The sequence below is a fragment of the Arachis ipaensis genome, chromosome B6, assembly GCF_059453495.1.
Source record: "Arachis ipaensis isolate K30076 ecotype BB chromosome B6, ASM5945349v1, whole genome shotgun sequence".
In the NCBI taxonomy this organism is placed as follows: domain Eukaryota; kingdom Viridiplantae; phylum Streptophyta; class Magnoliopsida; order Fabales; family Fabaceae; genus Arachis; species Arachis ipaensis.
Genome location: NC_142441.1, coordinates 145983292 through 146006563, shown reverse-complemented (window position 1 = coordinate 146006563; position 23272 = coordinate 145983292). Strand labels below are relative to the sequence as shown.

The 23272-nt window shown below is 34.2% G+C and overlaps 1 protein-coding gene across 1 annotated transcript; it reads left to right on the top strand.

Annotated features, from left to right (window-relative positions):
* Nucleotides 1-13354: 13354 nt before the first annotated feature.
* On the top strand, nt 13355-13927 carry LOC107647636 (pectinesterase inhibitor 1-like). Its single transcript, XM_016351701.3, has one exon. It carries the CDS (start codon nt 13355-13357, stop codon nt 13925-13927), a length of 573 nt encoding a protein of 190 aa, XP_016207187.1.
* The last annotated feature ends 9345 nt before the right edge of the window (nt 13928-23272 follow it).

Sequence of the window (23272 nt, the reverse complement as noted above, 5' to 3'; positions counted from 1 at the left end):
ATATTTATTTTCTATTTTTATCTACTATATTATACACAAGCACTAATTATACAATAATTTTTTTTAGCATTGCCATCAAAATTATTCTGAATTAGAATTTTATTAAAAGATATTTATTATCATCATTATTTAAATATTCATTTTTTTGTGTAAAAAAATTATATTTTTTGAGTTATTTATCCATATAGACAATTTTCCTATGCATACACGGCTACTGTATGCCACAGTTTATGCAAGACAATATTTCTTTACAAACTGCCATAGGTTTTTAGTCAGAAAATTTTTTTTAAACATTCTGTAGCAGTTTTTGCACAGCACAAAATTTCACGTAAATCGCTATATTCTTGTTTTGTCGATTTTTAGCAAAATCGATGGTGGTTCGATTCTAATGGTCTAGGAGCGAAACCAACTCCTCTTTTGCTAGTACAAGTTTTCTATAAGTGCATTAAAGCGTCTTCGATTAGACGAATATTGAAATAAAAAATAAATTAAAATTTGTAAAAGAATAAAAGAAGTTAAAAACCATGAATTCGAAAAGAAAATTGGTTAAAATCGAAAAGATTGCGTCGAAATTTAAAGAAAGCAATAAAGTGCCTTCGATTGGGCCAAAGGGCTTTGACATGAAACTTAAAGGTGCTGAAATATAAATTGGACATTGAAATTAAAGAATGCTTGAAAGATAAATTTGCTTGAAAGGTAAAGTTTACAGAAAGATAAAATTGAAAAGATAAAGACATGGAAGGAATCCTACAGATAATTAACTCGAAGCAGACTCAGAAAGTCTCTGGGGATGTGAGTGTGCGTGAGTAATTTCTGAATCAAAGTTCTAACCTTTATTCCCTAAAACTTTCTAGTATTTATAATCTATTTCTGTAACCGATCACTAATTACACAGTGTTGTTCGTATGCACACTCCCTGATAACCGTTCCCACTCCTTTGCTAATAAAACGTTACCCATCAATTCCTCACGTGGTGAAAGCCCTCAACTTCTCCACTTATGTAACCGTTCGATTCACAATTTCGAGTGATCATTCAATTTTCACTCGAATACCTGTTCGACGAGGCCTGCTCAATTTAATCGAAGCATCCAAAAATCGAATATGCGCCGAACAACTCTTGACCAATGCCTGCGCATGCTTCTTTTCAGCATCCACTTCCACTTCGAATTAGCTCACCTTAATCGAAAATATTTTTCGACTAACAAATTACCCCCTTGGATTAATGTTTGTCCTCGAAACTATTTTGGAAGACGAAACACTTAATCCAAATTTAAATTCAAATTCCAATCACCTAAGTCAGTAATAATTACCATTTAACTTCCCATTAATACTAATCCATTTGACACGTCTCCCACAATTCGTGCTTTCTCTCTCCACTACTTCGTCTTCTTCGCAAAGTTACCTCTTTTCACTTTGAATTCTATCTGTGATAACGACTACAATAAAACCCCTTTAAATTTGACACTTTCTATCTTCGTTAAACTTTCTTGAACCCTTATCCTCTCGATTTCTCTTGCATCCTTTTTTCTTATACAAACTCAATTCTTTAATCTTCATTCTTCTTTACTCTATAATGGCCGCTTCATCATCTCATGCCACCGCTCAAGATAAGGGCAAAGGTCCTGCAATGCAACCACCAGCTCCTCCATCCCTCCATATATTGAATCAAGTCAATGATGAGGTCATTGACAACCTTCAACTTCAGATCAATGATACCAAAATACTGATCCTTTTCACAGTAGGTGGAGATACCCATTCTTTTATTGGGCCTATCGAATCTCTAGAAAGGGCGAACAAAAAACTACCATTCTTTCCTAGTGCTCAAGGGGAAGATTTATTGATCAATTAGGCCCTCGATATCTCTTTCTTCATCAATCAGAAATCCTTCAGATATAACCCAAAGATTAACCCTCGAGGGACTGACTTCACCGCCTGGCATCAGCGTCTGGCTCCGACAAAAAGCGCTGCTTGGGGGGCTTTGGGGATCCAGGAACTCCTAAGGCTTTTCCAATTCTCACCTTCAACGCTCCCTTGGATGATTGGAGCTGTAACCTATTTTTGGAACAGGACAACCAACAGCTTCCACCTCCCTTGCGAAATGATTGGTATGTCTCTTTTAGATGTAGCCGCTATTATAGGGCTCCCAATAAATCTTCCAGACTGTACTTCTGACATGCAACCTAGGTACCAATACAATATTGTCTCCACCAATTCCTATAGTGATTTCATTACTCACAACATGGGTGCATAGGGCAATGCTGTTACAGATAACGAGCATGTAGCCTTTCTATTCTATTGGCTAAATGCAATCGTTTTCTGTTCCCAAAGTGTTCAAATGTCGAAGTTTTTTCTTCCCTTGGCTACTTTGCTTGATGAAGGGAATACTCTTAATTTGGCCAAGCTTCTTCTAGGCCATGTTTTTAAAGAGCTTGGTCAATTTGTACACTGTCTCCGGACAATTGTCTGATCAGTATTGGTGGCCCTCTCTGGCTTCTCCAACTATGACTCAATGCCATTTTTGAAAAATATATGACAAAGCCTGGAGGTGGTGCTACTGACAAGCATCACATCGAAGGCTTCCGATTGGCTGATTATAAGCCAAATTTCCCATACACACAATCGGATGAAGACCGATTTTGGGCTGTTTTTTCTCTCTTCCATTCCTGTAAAGACTTTTACAATGAAAACCTCAATTTCGCTCCTTTCATGCGTCGAAATTGTGGTCCTGCATGGCTTGATCGTTTGCTCTTCCCAAACGACATTGAAGAAAACGAACTTGCTAACCAAAGTTGGGCGAATTTGCTAGCTGTTCAGATAATTCCTACAGGGCTGCCCCAACAGAAAAAAGAAAGGTTCAATGTGACCCTGTACGCCCCTCACTTCACAGCCAGGCAACTGGGTTTCTCACAGGCCATTCCAACCCCTCTTCCTCGAAACAACAAATCGTTTTGTCACATCACTCTGACTTCTCAAAGTAAACTTGATTTCTGCCTCTTAACAAATCAACAACAAAGGGATCGTTTCAATTTCCTCGTTTATGATCGCAGCTCATATATTACCAAGTCTTGCTTCGAATGGTGGACTGCTTACTACTCTAGGTACAGTCGTACTTTAGAGGAAATCCAGCAATCTGCCATTCGAACAGCCCCTGCTGCTGAAGGTTCTCCCAAAAAATCTCAAAAAAGAAAAGCTGACACCACAGCTTCCCTACATCAACCACAACACAAAAGTCGAAGGACTCCCACCAGAACTTCCAGAAGGGTAACTATTTCTACATATACCCATGCACTCTAAACTGAAATACTTCTTAATCACATTTACTTAACAACTCTTGATTTCGGTCGTTTCATCAGTTACGATTACAACCATCTCTGTTGGAAGTGAACAATCCATCCGGAATATCCTTGCCGCTTCCTCTCAATCAAAGGACACAGCTAATTCAGATTCGGGTCCTCAATTAATTCGAAAGCCAAGACTCATTCTGGTAACATCATCATTTCTATATACATTCCACTTAAGTTTAGAACAAATCTTAACTTAGAACTGTGTACCTTTCATATAAGCCAACCACGGCTGCTCAATCAATCACATCTCCTTTATCGCCTGATCAGCCACTTCTACAACAACAACATGACCAAGGACACTCCACATCTCATGATTCAATCCAAGCTACAGAGTCCGTTCAGCCACTACAAGTTGCTTTTCCACCTTTCACTGGAACACAGGTGATTGATTTGACAAATGACCATACTCAGCACTCTCCAACATAGACTCAAATCCCTGGACCTACCTCACCAACCAACTAGGCTGCACTTTCTACTGAATATCAAGTGGCCCCAGATTCTGACTCTGTCTCTCGAGTTGCCGAAACTACCAATTCAGATTCTTCTCGATCCAGAGTCTTAGAAACCTTTCCTTCTCCTCAAGGACTCTCCAGTTCTCCCCAACAGGCTGAATTTCAAACTTTCCCTGGTCAAGGATCTGGAAATTTGGGTATTTCTTCTGAACCTATTAGTGCTACCTTGGCTAACCTGGTCTCTATTTTAAATCAAGCTATCCAAGAAGATGAAGTGCCTATTCCTGCCCCTATACTTCTTGGTTCTCCTGCACCTGTTCCTCCATTCGAACTAACTGTTGATGTTTGAGAGTAACTTCGATCACTTCTCAAACTCTTGGACCATCCACCTGCTACATGGATCAATGATACAATTCTTAATCAACTTTTATCTGATCTTTTGAATTCTACCTTTGAACTTCCAGCTTCAACTCCACATTCCGCCATTGTCCATCAATTCAAACAGATTGCCAACAACAGCATAGCTACTCAGACCAAGCTTCAAGAAATCAAAAATGAAGAGGCTAAAATCAAAACTGAGGCAGAAAGCTACATTGCAGCCCTTCAGCCAATTAAATCTGCCTGTGAAGAATTTACTTTGAGAATTTCTCAGGCTATCTCTTTCCAGGCTCATTATGACAGGGAAGAGATAAAACTTGAAGCAAAATTGGCCCAGATTAATGAAAAGCTTGCAAAAATTCGCAAGAGAAGAGCTGATATAGCCACACCTCTGGCTACTGCCCAGCAAGAACAACAACAACTCATCCAAGAAATTGTTTCTATTGAGACCAAACAAGAAGAATGTGGGAAACAACTTGACAAAGTCCAATACGAAAAATTCAGACATGCTGAGGCGCTTTCAACTCTGGATAATGAACGGGCAAGGCTACGCTCAGAATTGGCAAAACTCCTGGCACCTTGAATTTCTTCACTTGAGGCTTTAATTTTTTGTAATGGTTTTCCTCTTTCCTGAATTTATGTATGTTTGACTTTAATTTAGCAAACAATAATATCGCTTCAAATACTTTCCATTAACCGAGTTAATTATTTTTTCTGACTCGATATCCTTGATTTGATATGCATTTCCAGAATATGACCCTATCACTTGAAAAGAGCCTTCCCAAGTATTAGACCATTTGCCAATAAATTTCAATTTTTTTCCATTGGCAAAATAACTTTTAAAACCAATTCGCCTATACTGAAATATTTCTCTCTTATTCGACGATTATAACTTCGAGCAACACTTTCTTTTTGTCGAATCATATTTTCAAGTGCCAATATCCGCTCTGAGTCTAATTCATTCAACTCATCAAACATTGCATTCCAATAGTCATCAACTAGCAAGTCATTTTTCTTTGATACTCTCAAAGTATTCAAATTAATTTCTTGTGATAGCACCGCATCATGGCCATAAACCAATTTATAGGGTGAAGTACCTGTCGACCCCCTTGGTGAATTTTGATAAGCCCATAATACCTGGCTTAAAGTTTCATGCCATGTTCGAGGTTTATTCTCGATATGCTTTTTGATTAAACTTATCAGGATTTTATTTGCTGCCTCAACTTGCCCGTTAGCCTGGGCATTATAGGGAGTTGAAGTAACCATATTAATATTCCTCAAAGTCGCAAAATTTTTAATTCGCTGGCTAGTAAACATAGTCCCTTGATCAGTACTCAATGTCTGAGGGATTCTGAATCGATAGATTATATATTCCTCGATGAAATCTATTATCTCATTTTGACTGACATCAAAGGAATTGCTTCAACCCACTTTGTGAAGTAATCGATTGCTACCAAAATAAATTTATGTTGTTTCAATGAAGAAGGATGAATCAATCCAATCAAATCCAAAGCTCACCCTCTAAATGGCCATGGCTTTATTATCGAATGCAATTCAGATGCTGGAATCTGCTGAATCAAACCATGTTTTTGGCATTCCTGGCAAGCCCTTGCATAATCGATGCAATCCTTTATCATGGATGGCCAATAGACATGGTTATGATATAACACCCATTTCATCTTTTTTCTGGCTTGATGGGCACCACATATTCCTTTATGAACTTCACCTAAAGCAATATCTTTATCATACTGACTTAGACATCTCGACAAACTCTCATCGATCCCTTTTTTATACAATTCATCAGCCATTATGACAAAATTCATCGCCTGCAATTTTATTTTTCTTTCCACTAAAATACTAGGATTCTTTAAATACTCAGCAATAGGCTTTCTCCAATCATTATCATCCCATTCGCCTATAGTCCCTTGATCAGTACTCAATGTCTGAGGGATTCCGAATCGATGGATTATATATTCCTCGATAAAATCTATTAACTCATTTTGACTGACTTCCATCAAAGAAATTGCTTCAACCCACTTTGTGAAGTAATCGATTGCTACCAAAATAAATTTATGTTATTTCGATGAAGGAGGATGAATCAATCCAATCAAATCCAAAGCCCACTCTCTAAACGGCTATGGCTTTATTATCGAATGCAATTCAGATACTGGAATCTGCTTAATCAAACCATGTTTTTGGCATTCCTGGCAAGCCCTTGCATAATCAATGCAATCCTTTATCATGGATGGCCAATAGACATGGTTACGATATAACACCCATTTCATCTTTTTTCCGGCTTGATGGGCACCACATATTCCTTTATGAACTTCACCTAAAACAATATTTTATCATCCTGACTTAGACATCTCGACAAACTCCCATCGATCCCTTTTTTATACAATTCATCAGCCATTATGACAAAATTCATCGCCTGCAATTTTATTTTTCTTTCCACTGAAATACTAGGATTCTTTAAATACTCAGCAATAGGCTTTCTCCAATCATTATCATCCCATTCGCCTATGCATAAAGCTTCCCTTTCATCTGCAGGTACTAAAATCTGATAAACACTAGCCAGTTTTTTTATCGTTTTTTGACCGATCATGTATCTTGAAGCAATGTGGGCTAATTCATTAGCAATTTCATTATGAATCCTTGGGATGTGAACCAAGAAACTTTTTGAAAAGAAGTTAACAACTCCCAAGTTGTTGCTAAATATTTTTGTAACTTCTCATTATTGCATTTAAATTCTTTCGATAACTGCTTTAGGACTAACTGAGAATTCCCTAAGATTTGAACTTCCAGAGCCCCTTTATCGATCAATATTTCAAGACCCAAAATTAAAGCTTCATACTCCGCCATATTATTCGAGCAAGGATATTTTAACTCGAATAAAAATCGAATAATAATTCCGATGGAATTCCTTCTGGTGAAACAATAAGAATTCCTACTCATGCACCATCTTTGTTCTTCGATCCGTCAAAATATAACTTCCAATAATCGACTTCAATATCGATTATATTTACCCCCTGGTCATTCAGATGGTTCGAATTGTCAACAAGAAAATCTGCAATGACCTTACCTTTTACAGCCTTGGCCGGGACATACTGTAAATCAAATTCTGTCAAAGCCAGCATCCATTTCCCTAAACACCCCCGTAACATCGGAAAACTTAACATATACTTAATAAGATCAGTTTGTGCTATAACTTTCACCGATTTAGCCACCATGTAGCATTTTAATTTCATACAAGCATAATATAAAGACAAACAGAACTTTTCGATCGGGGAATATCTTGTCTCGATATCAGTTAGAACTCGATTAAGGTAATAAACAGCCCGCTCATGCCCATTCTCATCATCTTGTGCTAACATACACCCAATTGTGTGTATAGATGCTGCAATATATAATTTTAGGGGCTCATATGGACGAATATTCGCCATAATCGGAGCCTTAGACAAATAATCCTTGATCGAATCAAACGCTTGTTGATGTTCATTCATCCATTTGAACTGTGAATCATTTTTTTGCTTCACTAGTGGTGCAAGCACTCGAGCTCGATCAGAAAGATTCGAGGTGAACCTTCGAAGATAATTCACTTTTCCCAAGAAATACTGAACTTCCTTTTTCGATTTTGGAGCAGACAATACCAAAATTGCATCAGCCTTGCTTTTATCGATCGCAATTCCCTTTTTATGAACAACAAAACCTAGAAAATTCCCAGCAGATATACCAAATGCACATTTCAAAGGATTCATCTTTAATCCCTTCTTCCTCATGGTGACAAATGCTTTCCTCAAGTGATCAATATATTGATTCACTGAGATCGATTTAACCATAACATCATCGATATATACCTCCATAAATTTCCCAATAAATTCATGGAAAATAGCATTCATTGCTTGCTGATAAGTTGCACCAGCATTTTTCAAACCGAAAGGCATAACCACCCACTCATAAGTACCTAATACCCCAGGACAACGAAAAGCAGTTTTGGACACGTCATCTTCTGCAATGAAGATTTGGTTATAACCTGAATAACCATCCATAAAACTTAGAATTTCGTTTGCCGCAGTAGAATTGATCAACATATCTGCAATCGGCGTAAAGTATTCATCCTTCGGAGTAGCATTATTCAAATCTCGAAAATCAATTCATACTCTTAACTTCCCATTTTTCTTCATCACAGGGATAATATTCGAGACCCACTCAACATAACATGTAGTTTGAATAAATTTTGCTTTAAACAAGCACTCTATTTCTTCTTTAATCTTTTGATTGATTTTTGGAGCAAAACGACGAGCAATTTGCTTCACAGGTCTAGCATTTGGTTTTAATGCTAATCGATGTTCCACAAGTGAACGATCGAGACCAGGCATCTCATGATAATCCCAAGCAAAACAATCTTTAAACTCATGTAAAAGATGGAAAAGTTCTGTTCGAAAAGGATCAACAAGATCTTTACAAATATAAGTGATTCGAACATCATCAAAAGTCCCCAAATTAATTTCTTCTAAAGGATCTTGAGATTCAAATCCCTTAAAATGTCCCTCATCTTTTACAGAATGTTTTTCGAAACCCAAAGGTTCTAAATCATAGATGCAATCAAAAGTAAAATCAACAACTTCATTGGAAATAAGATGAACTTGATTATTTACTAAATTAATGTTACTTTGGTTTTCAACACAATGCGCCTCTGCTATTAAATTAGCAGTTTAATTCGTAACATCACTTTCATTACATACAGAAGGAACATGTAAACTATGACTAAACTCGACTGAAGATATCGAGCTGATACAATTACTATTAAAAGAACTTTTAACCCTACATGATTCTACTTCATCAGAAGAATCATCTTTATTTTCTACAAGAAGAAAACTACTCAAATAATTATACAAAGTTATCAGGTAATCGGGAACTTCCTGAGCCTGGTCCATAGAGCAATCCTTCAACAAATCTTTAAGAGAGACAATCCCAACCAGTTGGGCTTACATTCAACTCTGGGTAGCGCAACTTCACCGACAAGTCTTCTGAGGACAAGTAACAACCTTCACAATTATAAGAGTTCAGTGTCCTATCAACATTCAAAGGCTTCAACTTAGGATTATACATTATGAAATCAACATGCAGCTGTTCGACATAAAGATTTGAATCTGCCTTAATGACTTTAGGCTTGCCATCCTTCGTCCAAAGAAGAATACTTTGATGCACAGTAGAAGGTGCAGCCCCCACACCATGGATCCAATCTCACCCCAACAAAGCATTATAACTTGCTTTTGATGGGACCACCACGAACACAGAGTTTCGTTTGGATGATCTAACCTTGACACTCAGAGTGACCAGCCCTTTTGCTGGAGTCGAAGCCCCACTAAAGGGAGAAAGCTTCTTCAGCCTCCATATCATAGTCTTCCTAATCCTCAGGGTCACCCTCATATTCCTCCAGATATTCAGTTGGAATAATCGAAATCGTTCCAACCATTTCGTCATCTCCTTCTTCAAAATATTCTTCATCTAGATCGACTTCCTTTCCTTTATCGACTCCCAAAGACTGGGATACTGCTTTGCCTTTCTCCATCTTTGCAGTAGATGGAACTTCCTTTGGACACGTCTCTCCATCAGAAGGAAAGACAATTTGAGAATGCACAGAAGGCGTTGCCCCCTTGCTTACATCTGCTTGAGGCTTCTTATTTTGATTGAAGTTTCTTCTTCCTCCTCTACCTCTTGGATACCCTCTGGCTCGACCACGATAATAAGAATATTGATTTCGAGGAGGTCCCCGATGTCCCTATTGTGGGTTGCGTCGATACAGAGCATCTTGTTTCTGGAACTCCTGGCAGTTCCAAATCCATTGAACACCTATAGCCTGAGACCGGCTCAAAGGTGTCACTACATTTTGTTGAGGGGTCTTAGAACTCTGCCCCTCCATGTGCCTAACTGGCTACCTCTATCGAGCCTGTTCTTCTCTATGAGCCAGCTCCTTCTTCATTCTCTCTTTTTCGAAGATTGCTGCGGCTTCAGCATCAAAAACAACATTACACCGTGGACACAGAGACACGTCCTGATCTTTAATCTTTTGTTGAACTAAGAAATCCAACAAACAATCTCCCGCTCGGGGATACACTGACCGAACTTGTGACTCAAAATTATCAAGAGCCACATCAAAGTCATAAGACATTCCAACCATGTTCACTCCGAAACATGGTTCAACGAAGCTAGCATCAGCATCGAAGGGATTAACATCAACCTTCGTCTCCTTTTTTCCATCATCATACTTTAACCGTCTTTCCATTATAGCTTCCTGAATTAGGTCCCTGAAACGAACACAATTGTCAGTCGAATGACTGGTTGCTTGGTAAAATTTACAATAAGGTTTTCCTTTCAAATCTTTCACCGAAAATAAAGTTCTACCCTCAGGCAGAATTAACTGTTTATCTTTAAGCAACACATCGAAAATCTAATAAGATTTCGAAATATCAAAACTATATTTCTTTTCACTTTTTAGTTTTGAATCATTCGACTTTTCATTACCAGGATGCTTTTTAAGTAGAGAACAAACATATGGAGGACTCCTTTTAAGTTCGGCCAAATCGATCTCTGTTTCGAAATCGAGTTCCTCCTCTGAGGACTCCATAGTCACATAAGTGACTTTCTCTTTCTGATTAAAAGGTTTACTCTTTAATTTCTGCTCATTTCTATGCTTATCCTTTTCTTTTTTCATAAGCTCAACCTGACGAACCTTTTCAGCCAAATGGGCCAAGTCAGGGATATGCACATTAAGCAACTTTCGACGCATATAAAATCCTAGCCCCATCATGGCTATCTTCACCACTTCACTCTCAGGTAATGAAGCATAACATCTACTCCTAACATTTTTGAAACGTATCATATAATCGTCAATGGTTTCACCATCCTCTCGTTTCAAAGCTACTAGATCAGTAACTGCCACATTTAATTCCCCTCGATAAAATTGAGCGTAAAAAGCAGTTTCCAACTGATTACATGTTGTTATCGAATTTGGTCTGAGATTCGAAAACCAAGTAAATGCATTCTTCGTTAACAAAGAAGGAAAAAATTTCATTTTCAAATTTTCATCATTAGCCAAATTTCCAATCTCAACCAAGTATCGAGTAACATGTTCAGTGGTTGATTCGCCTACTTCCCCTACAAATTTTGTAATTATTTTTAGATTTTTCACCGCTCTTGGCACTTCAGCCATTTGAACAACTTGGGGGAAAGCAGACACAAAATGGGGTTGATTCATAAAACCAACATTCAATCCCACTCGATTGAGCACTTCTTCCACAATTCTGGTGATTTGATAACGTTCACCACCATGATTAGCACGTAATCTGGCTAGAACCTCATCCACATTTTGCCCACGGGGAACTATATGAGGATTCTCTCCGTTAAAAATATTGTTTTCATTTTGAAACACATTTTCGAATCCTTTATTATTTCTCCTAGCATTATGCCTTCTACCTTCGTCATAATCAACGATTCGAGCAATTCGTTCGACTTGTCTAGCAAGACGTTCGAATTTCGATTCGTGATCAGCCATCATAGAATTCAGAATTGTGGTCATTTGCTGAGTCAACAAGTTGACTATGTCATGATGACTTTCCTCTACATGTTGTCAATACACTGCCATGAAATTAGCGTCGTTCGATGTAGAGCCCACATTATAATCATGAGAATACTCGGAATGCTGTTGTGGGTTTTGAGTATTATTCACTCCACTTGTACTTCCAAACCGAACATGAGGAGCAAAACCACTCACTGGCAGAGTATAACCAGGAGGAAGACCATAAGGAGGCCATCCAGTGGTCAGTGGAGGCTTGATTGGTGGTAATGTACCATGTGGACGAATATTATGTCCAACACTTCCAGTTTGAACACTAGTCACTGTAATACTTTCACTTCCAATCACACCTTCTGAATGTGAAGTCACGTCCGCAGATTGCACAGTTACTGGTATACTGTCATTGGTGGAAGAACCACCATTCACATTTGACAATTCATCAGCCATGTGAATAATCCTTCCATTTCACAATTGCATACACCAAATGACACTAAAAATTTATTTGACACACTTCGATTTTAAAACTGTCCCACCGGGCGTGCCAATTTGTTTTATCGATTTTAGCAAAATCGATGGTTCGATTCTAATGGTCTGGGAGCGAAACCAACTCCTCTTTTGCAGGTACTAGTTTTCTATACGTGCATCAAAGCGTCTTCGATTAGACGAATATTGAAATAAAAAATAAATTAAAATTTGTAAAAGAATAAAAGAAGTTAAAAGCCATGAATTAGAAAAGATGTTATTACTAATATTTTTTAATTAAATAAAATTATTCAAATTCTATAAAGTAGATTTTTTCTTCTTCTTGTGAGCATCCTTCTTGATTCATTTGGTATTAATTCTCTCTGTTTCAACTACTACAACTGAGAGTTCTTTTTTAGCTATGAATATTATGAAGAATATTTAGAAATAAAATGAAAGATAAATTTCTTGCTAATTGTCTTTTAATTATATTGAAAAGAAAATTGTTGAAAAATTTGACACAAATTCCATTATCGATATATTTTATGATACGAAGAATTGACCAATTTGTTAATTAAAGTACATACATATTTTTTGTACTTTAAAATATATTTTCTATCGGTATATTTTTATAATGTATTTTATATTATCTAATTTTTTGCATAATTTTTTAATATTATATATGTTATTGGCACATGATACTATTTCTGGATCCGTTCTGTAACTTAATCCTAAAATTAAGAATAATAATAATCATCTTTTAAAGAAGTTAATTCTAGCAACATAATGGCCAATACAACGTGACACAAGACACCGTCAAGGTTAAAAGAATGTGGTCCGTGTAAAACACAAGTGGCCACTTATTACTGCTCAAGTTTCAGAATAAAACGGAAAATCATTCGTACTTAAATACATAATAGAAATCTTTGACTAAAGTGATTTCATTCCAAAATTCTAATTAATTTTTCGGGAATCATTCTCCTTATTAGTAGTAAGCCATAGTGTGATGACACAGTGGTATCTCTTCAATTTTTTTTTTTTTTTTATAAATAGGTTCATATTGAGACATCATCAAACTAAAATAATCAAATAGTTTGTATTACTATTATTATCCTCTGTAATTTTTTTTCTTTCTCAACATGGCCATGGATATCAAACCTTCGGTACTCTCTTTTCTAGTGGTGCTACTCTTCCTTTTGTTTGCTCAATCCTCAAATGCAACCAACAAAATTGTTGAAGTGAACAAAATTTGCAACAGAACCATACACCCTTCATTTTGTTCAAAAATTCTAAACTCAAAACCCGGTGGTACAAACCGTGTAGATCTAGTTACCCTTGTAAATTACACAATTGGTGTTGTTCGTTCCAACGTTACAAACACAATTCATCTCATTAAGTCTCTAATAAGAAATTCAACTAATTCAGATGCGAAAGATCATTACGAATTGTGTTTGAAACATTTCGATTACGACGAAGGCGCATTAGGCGAAGTGGAATACGCTGAGAAAATGCTGAAGGCGAAGGATTACCAAGGTGTTAATGTTGCTGCTTCTGGTGTTATGGCGACGGTTGATGGTTGTGTTTTTGGTGATTCACCAAGTGATCCTGTTTTTCCTGATCATTCTTCGCTACCGAAATATGCTGAATATGTGAAGCAAGTTGCGGATATTATTTGTGCCATTTGTAACTATTTGACGGGTATTTATAAGTAATTGTAGGTTAGTTAATTGGGTTTGTACTTCTTAGTGACGGATATTATGTAAAGAGGAGTGTTAGGATGGCACAATTTGTGATTTATAGCCATCAATTAGTTATTATTAGTATTTTTAATGATATAAAATTTATAATGTAGTGATTATTTACTCTTTTTTTACTGGTTAAGCGTTAATTCTTAAAGTTTCTCTTATGTAAAAGTTATTTTGTAAGTAGTAATGAAATAAAATTATGAATTTTTAGTTTGACTTACATGTGATTATGTGAAATACATCTCATTGATAAAATAATGTGTAGAGTGTGTCAAAAAAGAACATAATGTTAAAATTTTTTACTAACATAAAATATATTGAAAAGGTAAAAAACAGAGGCCCACATCTAAAATGCTAAATCGCAAGTTGTGCATTCATCAATCTTTTTCTTATTTTGAAAGTACTTAGTCAAAATAGCCTTTGTAATCTTTTAATGAATTTAATTTTACATCAAATTAAAATAGTCATTCAAAAGTACATTAAAATTAATTTTATATATATATATATATATATATATATATATATATATTATTTAATTTTTATTTTTTTATTTGTCAAATTCAATATTTATCAATTTAAAATGGTCAAATATTTTAATATATGATGTGAATTTTCTTTATTAAATAAAACTAATGCAGATTGTTTCTATTTTTATATTGTATTTTGCTACTCGCTACTTGAGATGAATAATCATAATATTTTTGTAGTTAATATATATAATATTAAGTTTTTTTTTAGGATTGATTAGGTTCCTTTTTTTGGGTTGAATTTTCTTTCTCCAAATTTTTTTTTTGGCAACTTTTTTTTTCCTTAGCTTCTTTATGTTTGTATATATACTTGTTACATTGTCACGCTATAAAAATTGCGCTCGAATTTAGAGACCAACGGAGTTAGTAGTGAATTTTTCGATAATTATGAGTGAAAATACGTGTTTAAAATAAATTATCATTAAATTTAAAATTTTGTAACTAAATCTAACTGTAAATAGAGGCACAAAAATAAATTTTATTAGCGTCAAATTTAGTATGAAAAATTTTCGACGGTAACATACATAAATTAGTGAAACACGGCATTTAGCCAATAATAAATGTCTTACCTTTAGATGTTTTTGCTAATAAATCCAACCGTAAATTTGAGATAAAATCTATCAATGAAAAAATTTGTTGCGTCACCATCCATCGTTGCCGTTTAGCTCCATCATTGTCGCGATCAGCACGTCACTGTCATTACTACTAGAGTCTCCGTGGAAAGCCTCCGCCACCGCTGACGGTGTCCCTTGTTGTCGGAGGTTGTCCTCACGTACGTTGCCGTCATCACCGCCGATGGTGTCCCTTGTTGTCGATGGTATTTTAGTTAATTACTAATTTTTTGAGTTAATTGTTATCTAAGTTAATTTGTATTGATTATTATTAATTTTTGAGTTAATCTTAATTTATTAATTTTTTAAATTAATTTTTAATTTATTGTTGATTATTATTAGTTTTTTTGAGTTTGTTAATAATTTATTAACCACCTGTTTTTTTTTTCATGGTTGCAAATTGTTAACCTTTAGTTGCTGTTACTTTGGGGAATGAAAGACTTGGAAATTGGAATAGGGGTTACTCGATAGAAGTGTGTGTTAAATGCCATATATTTTGTTGAGTTTGATTGTAGTTAGATTAAGGCACTCAATTTGAAAACTTCAAAAGTTACTTTTTTTTTTTTTATTTATAAAAAATTATATTAATAATTTTTAGTATAATTTTTTAGATATATTTTTAATTTTTTTAAAAGTTGTTCTATTGTTTATTTTTTTATATATTGGTATAATTTTAGTGTAATACTCAATTATTAAATTTTATGATATTTTTTAAAATTGTTGGAGTAGGACAATACGACTCCTTTGTATTGACAATATACTCCATGTAAACCCCGCTAAATTAATAAATAAATAGATAATAAATTAAGTTTTAATAAAAAAAATTAGAAATGTAAATCTTATACTAAAATAAAATAGAGCTCATTAAAACAAGAATTTTAACACTAATTTAAAAAAAAGGGCCTAAAATTGAGCCGAACTAATTAAACCAAACCTAAATCGGACCCATAAGTCCAACCAATCCACTCAATTAAGTGAGCCGAGCTCACTTATCCCTCCTCTGCATGCAAAGAACGCTGAAGTTCAGCACAAGGGAGAAGAAGGAAATCAAATTCACAAAAATCCTTGATTTCATTTAAATTCATATAACTTTTGATTCGGAGCTCCGATTGCCGCACCGTTTGCGGCTACGCGTTCGCGTTGTCGAGCTCTACAAAGCCCGGAACCTTGTGAGGTAAGGAAGCCACGTTTTCTTCCTCAATTTCTTCACTTTCAGTTTCGAAATCTATGAACAAAGAAAATTGTTAAATTTTTTCGGTATTTAGGTTCAAATTAGTTCGAGAAAAATATTCACTCTTGCTTATATGGTGTTTGGGTAAGGTGAGAATTCTAGAACCTTAGATAATTCTTTAATTGTGTATGTTAGGTATTGAATTTTGAGTATGTATGTGTCATATATGTGAATTAGGTTTGTGTATATGTAAATTGGAGTTTGATTGTATACATTGGAGACATGGTGGAGGTTTGGTGACAATGCTTAGGTGACTTTGGACCTTTGGGGCTATGTTTGGTGCCTTTGGTGGTGCCTTGGGAAAGATACGTGGAAATCAACCAAGGTATTGTTTAGGTTTCGCATATTTAATATATAATGTTCTGTGAAAACTTAGGCTAGATGACCATAGGATAGGTTGAATGCATGATTGTACTTAATGCTTAGTAAAACTTATGAAGGAATTTGAATGAGTATGAGAATGGATTGATGGTTATTACTTGTTGTTGATGTTGGTGATAAAATGCTATATGGAGAATTGATGATGTTTGCTAAGGTATGAGGGTGAATATATATTTTGTGATGGATTGTTGATGAAACTTGTTAATTTAAGTGATGAAATTAGGGATGAGAATGTGTATATAGGATTATAATTGATTGAGGTAGGATTTGGAAGTTTTGGTATTTTAATTGGTATGTTGTTATATATATATATATATATATATATATATATATATAGAAAGTGGGATTTGAGTTTAGTTTTAATGAAAATGAGGTTTTGAACTTTTTGACCGAACTTCGGTGAGCCATAACTTGGCTTTCGGATCTCCAAATGATTTCAAATTTATTTTGTATGAAAATTGGGTCCGTGAAATTTATGCCGTTCGAAGAACGGATGAAAAATGTTTTAAGATGAAAAAGTTATGTGCGTCGGCAGTTTGGGGTTTAAAATGGTGAATCTGTAGATTTCAGACTTAGTAAAATTTTTGGTAAAACGTACGCCCACGCGTACGCGTGACATGAGAATTTTGCGTACGCGGAACCCTCATTCGCATGTGGTGGCTACTGCCTCCCATGCATGCGTACGCGAACAAGCCAATGCGTACGCGTCAAGGGCCAAACTTACACGCCCACGCGTACGCGTGCGAGTGGCCTCTGTTTTTTGCAAAACTGGTTTTTTTTGTTTTTAAACGGAATTTCAAATTTCTAAACTTCTATTTTTATTCTTTTAGTTATAAAATATAATAAGAAGCCTAGTAGTTAGTTGAAGTTAGGAAATAGAGGTAACTTGGGGATGAAGTAAAGGTTAAAAGTGATGAGTTGTATGAGAAAGATGTGTATGTATGACAACTATATGATGCCATGGCTATCATGGATGTTATGTAATGAATATGAATGGTTATGAATATTATGCGGCTTATGAATTTAATGTCATCTGAGATACGAGTTTTCTTGGGTACAGAGCCGTGACTTGCTACAACGTGTTCCAGGTTGAGACTCGATACTCTGTTGACCCTACGTCGTAAGGGTGACCGGGCACGTATAAATTTCCGGGAATGAATATCCCCCATTGAGTAAGTTATATATGAATGTATGAATGAAATGAGAAAAAGCTATGCATAGACTCATGGGGATGTTCGACGAGAGACAGTCTAAGGGTTTCGGACTTGTCGGGTTGGCTGGATAACCGACAGATTAGCCTCATCAGCCATAGGACATGTATACATCATGTGCATTATGTTTGTTTGTTTGCTATGCATTATTTGGAAGTGCCTAATTATATATATATATATATATATATATATATTGTTAATTGCTATATTTGTTACTTGCACTACTTGTCTCCTACATGTGCTTGCAATTGTCTGTTTGACTGTCTGTGCAAACTCACTGGAGACGGAGGAACGGAGAAAAGGTGGTTAGGGTAAGGTTAAGATTAAGTTAAGCTGAGTTTAGATTTTCCTTAGAACACCTACCCCTTTGTTGTTTCTGTTTAGTACTTAAGCTGTATAATCTGAGTGTCGGCGTTTTAGGATTGCCTTTGCCATTCCCAAGACCTTATATATTATATGTGTGACACATTTACCATGCTGAGAACCTCCGATTCTCACCCCATAATGTGTTGTTGTTTTTCAGATGCAGGTCGGGAGGCTCCTCGGTAGGCATCTGGACTTCTGAAGCGAAGTGGTTTCTGAGTTTCTTTTGCTATTTGGTTTATGTATATATATACCTCGCTTTCTCTCCAACTAACTTGTTTATTTTGTTCCTCTTAGAGGTTTAAGGAGAGTTAAAGTTTTATCTTTGTATTTTGGGTATTTTGGGATATGTATATAAGTATGTATATATTCTCCGGCCAACCTTGGTTTCGCAGGCTGAGTTAGGAGCTAGTTATTCTGTATCCTTGACTCTTTATTCTCTCTTTTGTCTATTTATACCTAGAGTAAAGTATCGTTTTTGTCCCCAACGTTTGGGGTAAGTCTCAAAGTTGTCCCTAACGTTTCAATCGTTCTATTTAAATCCCTAACGTTTCAAAATTGACTCAATGTTGTCCTGCCATTAGGGATCCGTTAACAGAATTGACGGCGGGACAAAATTGAGACGATTTTGAAATGTTAGGGACTTAAATCGGACGAAAACGTTAGGGACAAAAACGATACATAAAAATAAATTTTAATTTAATTTTATCTTTCAATAATATTATTTTTTACTGTACGTAGTATTCAATTATTTTTTAATTACATCTAAATAAATTATACTTAATCACATTACTTTTATTTTAAATAAATTTATTTTTTATAATTTTAAAGAATTTTGATATATTAGAGACAAAACGTATAATTTATATTTTATTGTATATATATTATTTTTTTCTGCAAGTTTATATACTAGTCATTTTACAAATATTTTATGATAACTAAAAATTTTTAAGAGTAAAATAAAAAAAATAATTTATTTAAATGAAAGTAATATGATTAAGTGTAATTTACTTAGATGTGATTAAAAAATAATCGAATACTATGTATAGTAAAAAATTGATATTATTGAAGGATAAAATTAAATTTTATTTCTATGTATCATTTTTGTCCCCAACGTTTTTGTCCTATTTAAGTCTCTAACGTTTCAAAATAGTCTCAATTTTGTCCCGACGTCAATTCTGTTAACGGATCCCTAACGGCAGGACAACATTGAGTCAGTTTTAAAACGTTATGGACTTAAATAGAACGATTGAAATGTTAGGGACAACTTTGAGACTTACCCCAAATGTTGGGGACAAAAACGATGCTTTACTCTTATACCTATGATCTTCAGGTTTCTTGGCACGCAAGAAATCTCGTTTCCGGAGCGTTGTGCTTTTTATTTTGCGATTTTGTTTTACCTTTTTTTCAAGACTCCTAGTTTATTATATTCTTTCTGCTATTATATGTATGTATTTTATTTTAGAGATCGTAGCGCCTCGCCACCTCTATTTTACATCCTAAGTGTAAAATTCTGTGTGGTATGGTGTTATACCCCACTTGTATTGTATATTTTAATTAAAATATACAATATAAGGAGGCTTATTATCAATACAAGGGAGGCGTATTGTCTTACTCCCATAATTTTAAAAAATATCATAAAATCCAAGGATTGAGTATTAAACCAAAATTTTTTTAATATACAAAAAAAATTAGTCATTTTCTATTTTTTAAAAATTATTTTATCACGCTTATTTATTACACAACTTTAAAACAAGTGCTTCTATAATAAGTTATAACTTTTTAAATACAAAATAATTTATTTATAATCTACTTTTAATATAAATTCTTATATTTTAAACTTTTTTTTAAAAGAATTTAATTAAATTGTTTATCCAAACTAATTCTAATTATGTAATATCTGTAAATAGTTTTTACTTTTTATTTTTGTTTTTTATTTTATTTTATTTTTTGCTTATACTAGGTAGTATGAATAATCAGATCCTCCACAAAGGAACTATTAAATCAAATATATCATGCATGTTGCACAACCTTTCATTCCAACTTTAGCGAATGTTAAGTCTATGCTGCTTGTTGGTGGGGTTGAAGTGAAATCAGACATGAAGAAGTTAGAGAAAGAAGGCGCTAACATACTAGTTGGCACACCTAGGCGGTTCTATCACATGAATCGGATGGAGTTCCGGAATTTCAAAAACTTTGAGGTACATATATTTTTCGGTTTTACAGTTAGTTTTCAAGGATGATTATTGCATGTTAATTCACAATTTTAGCAACAAACTCTTTTGTTTATATTTATAAAATTATCAAACATCTCTTACAACGAGCCCCTTAAAATTTACACTCTTCTATTTTTTAATGCATCATATAATATAACCTCTTAATTTATATTCTGCATATTAATATTTAGGTTAGAGAGACAACACGTAAATTTAGGACAAATATTTATTTGTAAACTGTAAATTCTACAAGATTAAGGAGTTTATGTACATTAAGGTAGTGCCGGAGCCACATGATAAGAAAAGGGGCCATGTCCCTCTAATTTTAATTTTTTATATATAAATTATATATAAATTTTATTTTTTTTAAAATTTTATTTTAGTATTATTTTATTGTATAAATACTTTTAATTTTATCTAATATTTTATCTAACTCATTAAGAATGTACGTGTGAAAAATAACTATTTTTGATGAGATGTTTGTTATAAATTTGTTATGTACTAAAATAAAAATACAAATATATGAATTTGTAATTCTAAAAAGAGAATAATTAACAAAATTACAGGAAATATATATTCACACTTCTATTTTGACAATATCATTTTTTTTATAAATTTATACAAACATATAATTTAAAAAATTATGTATAGAGAAATATTATAAAAGCTAGGTGACAATATTGTTACCCAAATTATTTAACGTGCAATAATCATATTGTCAATTTATATTCCAACAAAATATACTAAAATTTAGTTTTTCTAATCGTGAGTTATTTTTACATAATATTGAATATTAGAATATATTAGGATCAATTAGTTTTTATTAGAATTATTTAATATATTTAAATATTTATGATAAGATATTACGTTTTTATTATTTTAATTCTCTTAACATTTATAAATACTCTTTTATATTATATCATTCTACTTAACTTGAATACACATATTTTTTCTTTAGGGTTAAGTACGATTTTAGTTCTTAAGGTAGGGGTTAAAAATTTTTTTCGTCCCCAACCTTTTTTGCTTATAAAATCATCCCTAAAGTTTAATTTAGTTTTAAAAAATCGTCATTCGAACCAAAATAATTGTTCTGAAAATCGAATCGAATCGACCGATTCAACCAGATTAACCAAAAACCAATTACCAGATCGATCCGGCTAGACCTATAAATTGTTTGGTAAAAAATCGATCATAGAACTAGTCGAATCGGTGGTTAACCGATAAACCAATAGAATTGGCCGATTTTTTGAAGGATTTTCGGTTCGAAAAATTTTTTTTAAATGGCGCCGTTTTATCTTTAGAAAGAAACAAAAGAAAAAAAAAAAGAAAACCCTAAAATCCTAAATCCTCTTCGCGACTGACTACACTCACAGTCTCACACAGTCCTCTCTTCTCTTCTCTTCTCTGAACCAAACTTTGAAATTGAGAGAAGAACCCTAGTCCTCAATCACGCACCCACTAGAAAAAAAAGATAATATCAATCTTAAAATATTATTAAACTAATTTTTTTAAATAACAAAAAATAAAATAATATAACATATATAAATAATAATTATTAATTGAAATAAAACATAAAAATAACATATATATTATTTATTTATTATTTAATATGGATATACAAATCAAATATGTGGATATAGATCTGATATACATGATCTGATTCAATTAGATTATAGATTCTATTAAATTATGTTGTTGATCGGATTATATATGCAAATTACGGATCGAATATAGATAAATACTATAGATTTATGGATATGATTCAATCCATCAACACCTTACACCACATTTCTTTAATTGTCTTTCAACAAATGAGGGTTGTTGCTTTGTTTCACTCAGAAAGAAACAGCACCTCAGGAAAATGAGAAATTTGCATCCCTTTGATGATGTTGTGAACTATCAGGTTTCTCAAAACCCCGGTAGTTCCATGTGTACATCTTCATGACTGTTGGGGTGCCCATCTTGGGATGACACCCTGCTCCCCTTCAGCAAGATTTGTGTTCTGAAATTCTTTTACGGCCGAATCTAACAAATAGTCTCTCTCTTGCTTCCTCGTTTCTTGTTAGATGTTTTAGTTTTAACCTTTTTCTACTTCCTCCTTTCATATTATTGCTACCGCCCAATGTGAGTTCAACATTTGAGACAATTTGCATTCCTCCATGGTCTTGTTTCACTGCTGGAATTGGTTCGGGTAAGGCATAATTAGTGTAATATCGTGTATTGGTGGGAGGTAGGACGTGGTGGTTGTGTGAGGGGTCTGGTTCTGTATTTTGGTTTAAGTTTTGATGTTATTGCTTAGTATATTGAAATGTGTGGTGGTCAAGATGAGGTTCAATATGGACCAGGGTTAATTGGTTTTGGGGGTTTAGTGGGACTTTATTTGTCTCATTACCTGCAAGGTTTGAAAAACTTTTTAGGAGGTTTACAGATGTTGTTTTCATAGAAGGCTTGTGTTGAATTGATTCACGTTTGGTGTTCTTTTGGTTTGAGTTTTTTTTTGGTCTTTAAGTCTCCATCCTATTTAAGTGGCTCTCAACTCTGAGCTCCATGCCTCTTTTACCCCTTGATCTGTTGCAGCAGCTTCAATAAATTTAAAGCAATTTCTGCTTTCATGTCCTATGTATTCGCAATAGTAGCAGTAAAGTCCTATTTTCTCAGCTGGATTTTAAAGATGGATTTATAGGGACTAGAGATTTTGATTGATTGTCTAAGGTTTTGGTAATATCTAGGTTCACCCTTACTTTCATTATTCTATCTTCCTTCCCTTTCATA